General features: G+C 33.1%; 1 protein-coding gene across 1 annotated transcript in view; it reads right to left on the bottom strand.

Moving 5' to 3' along the window:
* LOC143074999 (notchless protein homolog 1-like) overlaps nucleotides 1-8,156 on the bottom strand; it is a 45,497-nt gene extending 37,341 nt beyond the window's left edge. The window contains exons 1-7 of the mRNA XM_076250224.1: nucleotides 8,060-8,156; nucleotides 6,817-6,971; nucleotides 5,918-6,218; nucleotides 4,134-4,210; nucleotides 3,484-3,581; nucleotides 2,333-2,369; nucleotides 1,177-1,332 (exon numbers count right to left, since the gene is read on the bottom strand). Coding sequence (XP_076106339.1) covers nucleotides 1,177-1,332; nucleotides 2,333-2,369; nucleotides 3,484-3,581; nucleotides 4,134-4,210; nucleotides 5,918-6,218; nucleotides 6,817-6,969 — 822 coding nt within the window. The 5' untranslated portion in view covers nucleotides 6,970-6,971; nucleotides 8,060-8,156. The remainder of the gene's footprint in view (nucleotides 1-1,176; nucleotides 1,333-2,332; nucleotides 2,370-3,483; nucleotides 3,582-4,133; nucleotides 4,211-5,917; nucleotides 6,219-6,816; nucleotides 6,972-8,059) is intronic.
* Nucleotides 8,157-8,251: the final 95 nt, after the last annotated feature.

The following is an 8,251-nucleotide window of genomic DNA, read 5'->3' on the forward strand; positions in this document are numbered from 1 at the left end:
AAAGTTCAATAAAAATTGTAAAGCTTAAAAATAAAGAAAAATTGAAATAAATTTTAAAAAGCAACCTCAATCAGGCATGCGCCAGAAAGTAATCTTCAAAATGTTGATGGTTTTCTGTAACTAAAGAAGAAGAAGATGAACACCAACACATACACAACCAATAAACTATCGGTTACTGTGGAACAGGTATATCATGTGCCATCATGTGGCTTTTAAAGTCCTATCTTAAACTCCAATAATAATGTTGGTAATTGCAGAGGAAAGTTGGAACTGTAAGTTTTTGTTTACTTAGGATACCTGTTATTAGTATTCTGTAGGGAATTAATGATTGCTGAATATAAAAATACATCACAAGTTATGACATGCATACATGAAGCTAGATACCAAATTTCAGGAAACTTTAATTCCTGTAAATATGAAAATGATTAGCCATGAATGTGAAAAGGCATACTATGATATATTCTCACATGAACCTCCTTGACCAGGGACAGATCGAAGGACAAAAACAGATGGACAAAGGTAAACCAGTGTGCCATCCCTCCTTTTGATCCAAAGGTTGTACATGACATAACCTGTCTCTTGATGCTTCCATCAAAGTAAATATATTTGAAGCAAACTGACGGGGTTCTAGTATGTTACATATATTTATTGTTTAAATTCATATATACTCACATCCTCAGCTCTCCAAACTTTAACTGTTCTGTCTTGTGATGCTGTGTATAATAAATTAGTCCCTCCCCATCCCCCCTCCCTATTGTTGTATATATACTCACATCCTCAGCTCTCCAAACTTTAACTGTTCTGTCTTGTGATGCTGTGTATAATAAATTAGTCCCTCCCCATCCCCCTCCCTATTGTTGTATATATACTCACATCTTCAGCTCTCCAAACTTTAACTGTTCTGTCTTGTGATGCTGTGTATAATAAATTAGTCCCTCCCCATCCCCCCTCCCTATTGTTGTATATATACTCACATCTTCAGCTCTCCAAACTTTAACTGTTCTGTCTTGTGATGCTGTGTATAATAAATTAGTCCCTCCCCATCCCCCCTCCCTATTGTTGTATATATACTCACATCCTCAGCTCTCCAAACTTTAACTGTTCTGTCTTGTGATGCTGTGTATAATAAATTAGTCCCTCCCCATCCCCCCTCCCTATTGTTGTATATATACTCACATCCTCAGCTCTCCAAACTTTAACTGTTCTGTCTTGTGATGCTGTGTATAATAAATTAGTCCCTCCCCACTTTACACATGTGACAGACTGTAAATGACTGGATAAGATAAGTGTACATGTACTCAGCAATGTGTCCCATAGTCTGACCGTTCCATCCTAAAATCATTAGATAAAATAGTCAGTAATGTGTACCATACCCTAACTAATAAGACAATGATCTTAAAAATATTAAGATCATAGGGAAAATGTACAAATTGTCTATAATAAACGTTATCTTAAAAATTTGTCAAAGTCTAAACAATGCCATTTATTTAAAAACTTCACATAAAGATTTAATGTAATCCATTTGTGTAACTGCTGACAACTAATCGGTTCAATAAAGAATTTGTTAATGTTAAAAAAAAATCAAATAGAAAATGTGTCCAATAGTCACAGATTATTCCCCGCTTTCATATAACTTCATATAACTACTCATAACTAGAGAACTGTAAAAGTGATGCCACCCAAATTTGAGCTGATCTCTATTTTATTGTTATGATCATTGTGTAAAGGTTTCATAAAATTTGGTTGAGACAAAGTTATGTTGGAGAATGGAAACTAAAAACTCAACATCTTTTACATTTGTAAAGGGACATAACTCTATAATGGTAAAAGGGAGGCCACTCAAATTCATAGCTGATCTGTATTTTGTGGTAGTAAGCATTGTGTATAAGTTTCATAACATTTGGTTGTGGCAAACAATTAAAAGAAAGAGAACAAAAACTAGTTTTGGGATTAACAGACAGACAGACATGAGCAACACTTATTGCAACCTATGCCGCCGGGGCATGAAAATAAAACTTTTGCTTATGAATGAGTAATTCAGTCAATCTTACTTATCATATGTTATCTAAAGTTCATAATCGTAATAGTATTAACAAACATTTTAATTTAAAAGATAAAGATTCTATGTTTAACTTTTCAGTAAAAAAGAAGTAAAATTTGAAAGGTTTTATAAAGGGACTATATTTGGCCATCCAACGGTGTATGATGTAATAAGCCTGACATACTATACATGCTATAAGCTTCACAATTGAATTCTTAAACTATTTCATATGTTACATGTACTAATTATTTATAACAACAGATTTGATAAATGAAATAGAGCGATACATACTTTTGACGAACTTGCTAGAAATCTACATTCTGGGTCTCTGAAATAAAATAAAAATATCACAAATAAATTGCCAAAAAAACTGTAAGAAATAACATCAAAATAGTTTTAAGCTGACAAATTAAACAAATCTTCTAAAAACATAGTCAACTTAACCATACTTATAGAATATTGTTGATCATCTCAACGAGATTGATTTTCTGGCTTGAGCCGGTACGGAAAAACAATTAACTTGAAATGACCAATGATAATCTGTTTATTACATATGATGAAGTTGTCAATTTCATGTCAATTTCTTTAGCAACACCACATGTCTCCTTAGCTTCTAGCAATAATTTTCCATCTCAAGCAAGTAGTATTTTATGGAAAATTATCACAAAAAAAGATCAAAAATGCACAAAATAGCAATAAAGTATTTTTTCCTAAACTTAATTATTTCAGGTTGAAATCCTCTGACTCTATCCCAAGACAGGCAAAGTCATAGACAAACTGGTGTGTATTTCTATTTTTTTGTCTCTGACTTTGCAGCATTTAGGAGTAAGAGAAAACTGGTTGACATGCCTGATATATTTGCCACTGAACATTAAGCTCCATACTATTTGTAATGGGCAATTGATTTAATAACATTCAAAAAGGAAATAATGTACAAATGATCAGGTCAGACTAGTATCGTGTTTTTTACACAAGAAATAAAGACCTGTGAAAAGGGGAGATAATTGCAGGAAAAAGGCAAGAATGGCAAAGTTTTAACAATACATTATGTATTGTTCTGTGTTTGATTGTTGACATTGGCCTGAGGTATAGGGGAGGGTTGAGATCTCACTAAACATGTTTAACCCAAGGCATTTTTGTGCCTGTCCCAAGTCAGGACCCTCTGGTCTTTGTTAGTCTTGTATGATTTTTAATTTTAGTTCCTTGCGTATATTTCGAAGTTTAGTATGGCGTCCATTATCACTGAACTAGTATACATTTTTGTTTAGGGGCCAGCTGAAGCATGCCTCCAGGTGCAGGAGTTTCTTGCTGCATTGAAGACCCACTGGTGAACTTCAGCTGTTGTCTGCTCTTTGGTCCAGTTGTTGTCTCTTTGAAATATTTAATTAATTTCCATTCTCAATTTTACATAGATATATATATGTACATCAAAATAAACTTACAAATGTAATGGTTTCCATGTTAACCATGTAATCCACTGTCTGTGTCCCGTTAAGGTTTTTCCTGTCTGTAACCCTGTTGATGGGTCCCATATACAAATCTACAAAGTGTTTATAGTATGAAAGATGGAAAACTTTTGTATATGGTGCTTGAATGCAACTTGTTTTTTCACAGTTGATTATTTGTATTTTTTATTTCAAAATGTTTGCATATTTTAATTTAAAAGAAGGAAAATCCCCAAAAAGTCCTTCAACTGGGGCAAATCAATAAAGTACCCCAAAAAGTCCTTCAACTGGGGCAAAACAATAAAGTATTAGCGCCATTTTATATATCTGTTTACAGTAGAGATTAAATCTATGGATGTTATCAAACACTTTGCTGCAGGCGGGTAAAGCATAGACAAACTGGTGCGTCTGTATTTAATTAGTTTTGTAATACTCTTACTTTTTCAGCGAGAAATTTGTTTTGCATGCACACATAAAAATTTTATCCAACGCAATAAAAGGTTTGAAAATTGTTTTTAATTTAGACATGTATAAATATATATGTGGTATTCACATTATAAATCAAAAGTCAATGGACAGAAATATTGGTATGTTCCATAATAAAATTTAACAATTATACCTGGCTAAAATATTGATGACCAACTTACCTGACTATTTTTACAGCCTGAGGCTAGCTTTTTACCATCAGGTGACCAGCTTATACACAATACCCAATGTTTATGTGCTGAAATAAATCCGGGTAAATTAAATCTAACATTAATTTTAAACCAATCTTCATCAAGTTCATGTATACACAATACAAAATTTCTGTGAGCTAAAAATACAATTAAACAAGATAATTTTCTCTTTCATTAAACCTTTCGACCCCAAAATGAACCACATTTTTTCAGAAAAGTTTAATTAGATATAAAACAGATTGACAAACACCAATTTTTATTAAGAGAAGCCTAATATTCCATTAACAGCATTGAACAATAGAACTTGATTACAACGTTCAGATGATTTTTACAGAGTTGTCTCCCTATAGTGTTATGTACCACCTTAATTGTTCATCATGACGAAATTAGAATCAATGAATGGTTAAATACACACTGGTGTTATGTTCCATCCCTATCTGATCAGGGATAATAATAATAATAATAAATTCTTTATTTAAAGAGGGTAAACACAGTTACATATCATGCATATATACAGATCTAGACCATTACAAATACTATTTAAATTATCTCCCATGAAAACAATTAATACCCTGTGATCAATAACATCCAATTCTTGAACCAATGCATACAAACATCATAAACTTAGTCTTCTGTGCAAGATTTTATCATTTTTTTCGCATAAATTTCGTATAATTGTCAATTTTTTTTTCAATCAGTCAGTGTTGTTGTGAAAATATGGCAGGTAATTAAAGTTCGTGTTTTGAAGCCGAAGTTTAATTATTGTCACCTGTTTGTCAACAATCAACAAAAAAACATGGATATTAAGCACATGTTTAACATGTACAATCAAATAATAGTTTATTTTTTGGACATCCATGCGTATTGCAATCACTGTATTTTTACGAGATGGGTCACACTGAGGTCACTTTGCATAAGGAAAATAAAGTTAGCTTCTTCTAAATATGAACAAATTAAAGAATTTTCTTCAGAAATTTCAGAGAGATTCATAATCTTAAACATAAGTTATTGTTTGAAAACTACATTTTTTGTACAAAAATGATTATTTTGGGCACCCTTTTTCCTAAACTATTGGGGCAATAACCCCCAAAATCAATCCCAACCTTCCTTTAGTGGTATTGAACCTTATTGTAAAAATTTATAGAGATCCATACACTGAAACACAAGTTATTGTCTGTAAACTAGAAAAATGCTTCTTTTTGGCCCCTTATTCCTACATATTCGGGAAAATTAACCCCAAACTGAATCCCAGCCTTCCCTGTGTTATATGGAAACTTATGGTACTATGTCGGAGAGATCCATGCAGTAACACAGAAGTTATTGTCTTGAAACTAGAAAAATGCCTGTTTTGGCCCCTTTTTGGCCCTTAATTCCTAGACTATTTGCCCAATAACCCCTTAAAATAAATCCCAACCTTCTACTTATGCAAACATTGTGGTACAATTTCAGAACTATTGAAATACTAATACACAACTTTTTGTCCTGAAACTAGATAAATGCTGTTTTTGGCCCCTTTGGGCCCCTTATTCCTAAACCTTTGACGACGACACCATGATACCAATATACAACCAAAACATTTTTAATTTTTGTGGTCGTATAAAAATGTTTTGCACATGTTCTGTTCTTCCATTGTTTATAACAGATACGAGTCTGAACATGCAAGTTCTGGTGGTTTATTTTTGTTGGTAAAACTTTTTAAAAGTCATATCCTCCCCACATACATGTACTATTGGTACCCCTAGCCTTGACCTTACCTTTACAAGTAAACTGTGGTGTTTCTGTATAAATATCCCAAAACCTGACAGTTGTATCACCTGACCCACTAGCCAGATATCTCCCATCAGGACTAAACCCTACAGAAATAACCGCCTCAGCATGTCCCTCTATAGAACTAGTACACCTGGTGACAGGTCTGACACGGAATATAGCCTGTGGCTGGTATATAATGTCCAATACTTCCTCTGATTGTTCTAATGTGTCTTTATCTAAAGCCTTAGATAATGTATCTGTGATCTCCGTCTCTTTCACAAAAAATGTGTACGGAACTTTTTCTTCCTGTAATCATGGTAATAAAGATATCAAAAAGAGGTTAAATCTAGCACTAGTTTGGTTGAATTTAAAAAAAAAAAAATGTGCACATACAATGGCATTATATGTCTTTTATATTTGTAATTTACAACATGTTTAAGGGATTACTTTGACTTCAGAACATGAGTTTATATTCAAACGAATACATGAATGTATTGCCTGAATGCACCAGTATCTTAACTCAACAGTTGTGTGCATACTGTGGATTCATTTATTTTCATAGGTATCAATTTCGTGGATTGCTGAAAACTTGCATAATCGTGGATATTTGATTTCGTGATTTTGCCAATCTCTGTCTATTGAAAAGATGTTATTCGTTGAACATTGGATTCTGTGGTTCACCTGTACCCACAAATCCTATGAAAATTGGTATCCAACTAGTAATAATCAATCCACAGTAGAAGAAACATACATTGAACATGTGACAAATTACTGACGTACCAGTTCTTACATTTGTTTAGTGCATGACAGACAAGTTGTAGTTTCTCAGTATTTATATCTATCATGTCTATAGGTATATCAAACTGACTCCCATTAACATTGTGTTACACATACATATACTTACATTTGTTAACAATGCATTACAGACTAGTTGTAGTTTCTCTGTGTTTATATCTATGGGTATATCGAACGGACTTCCGTTAATTTCTCCAGTCTCACTTTTAAACTGAACTAAAATTCTCCTATCACTAGGTTCCAGATTACTGTCAGATGTCATAGCTGAAACATATAACAAAATATTAGACATAAGCATTCTAAACATTTGAATTATCATATGTGATTTTTCATGGACAGTGCATGTACCCCAATGAACATTTTTTTATAACATAAGATTACACAGTTATAGTTGAGCCACTTACCACACAAATCATGCATATGGTGATACGTAACAAGCATGAAACTTTGTAAGGACATCCCTGAAGGCGCTGCGACTGCGAGCAATTTCTACTTGTACAAACAAGTGTATATAGGTACCTGGCGATTATAGATTGACCATGACATATCTAGTGGAACTGGCCAGAGGATTCTGAGTAAATGTCTAGGGGTTGTACAGTAGTGTTCCTGCCAGTTGCTTAGATGGGTGGTATGCAGCACGAAAAAAGAAAAGGGGGAAAAGTGTTGAAGACCTGGAGATATAAACATAATAAAGGTAATGGAACTACTGTTAAAAGGCTTGTATAGGTAGAAGTTTTAATCCGCAAAATTGGAGCTTCCAGACAGGTTTAAATTAAAAAAAAAATCATACAGATTACGTCCCCTTTCACAGGTAATGCCTGCCTCACAATATAAATATTGTCTATTGTCTATGCCGTGAAGACGAGATCAATATACTTTGCAGCAGCACAGCTTAATGTTGTACCATTGACCTGTTGGAATAACAGGTGTCGGGTTATTGGACTGTTAGATTATCGGACTGTTGGACTACCCAACTGTCAGACTATTCGTCAGTCGAGAAGCTAAGCTCCTGTCTGCTTGTGGTAAATTTTATATGGATCTGCGTCTCTATCATGTTTATAAATTCTCTAACATGTAAAATTTTAACATCAACCATTTGAAAGAAACGAAATAAATTTCCCAATTCTCCATCCTTAAAACCAATTATTTTACACTATTTAATTATCCACAACTGGTCAAAAAGTTATGCAGTAAAGTGTAAACAGGTAAAGTGCGTAGAAAAATCAGAAAAAAAAATTCCCCAAATCTTATTTCTTACACGGAATTTCATACATAATTTGTTGGAAAACAAAAAATTAGGAATCAAGCTTTTGTTCAAATATTCAAATTGTTCTTTCTAAGTTGTTGTTTACCTGTGACTGTTTATTAATCTTGTACACTAAAATGTGTTGATTTGTTTTGACGCAACACGTGCTTCCGTTTACAGGATTCTAAATAAAAATCTATAACGATTTCCGGAATAATTTATTTTTTTTATTTCATAAAGCAATATTTGATTTCTAATTCTTATGATAATAAGTTTATATTTTATTTATCGATGTAAG

This window comes from Mytilus galloprovincialis, chromosome 5 (genome assembly GCF_965363235.1).
Source record: "Mytilus galloprovincialis chromosome 5, xbMytGall1.hap1.1, whole genome shotgun sequence".
NCBI classification, from domain to species: domain Eukaryota; kingdom Metazoa; phylum Mollusca; class Bivalvia; order Mytilida; family Mytilidae; genus Mytilus; species Mytilus galloprovincialis.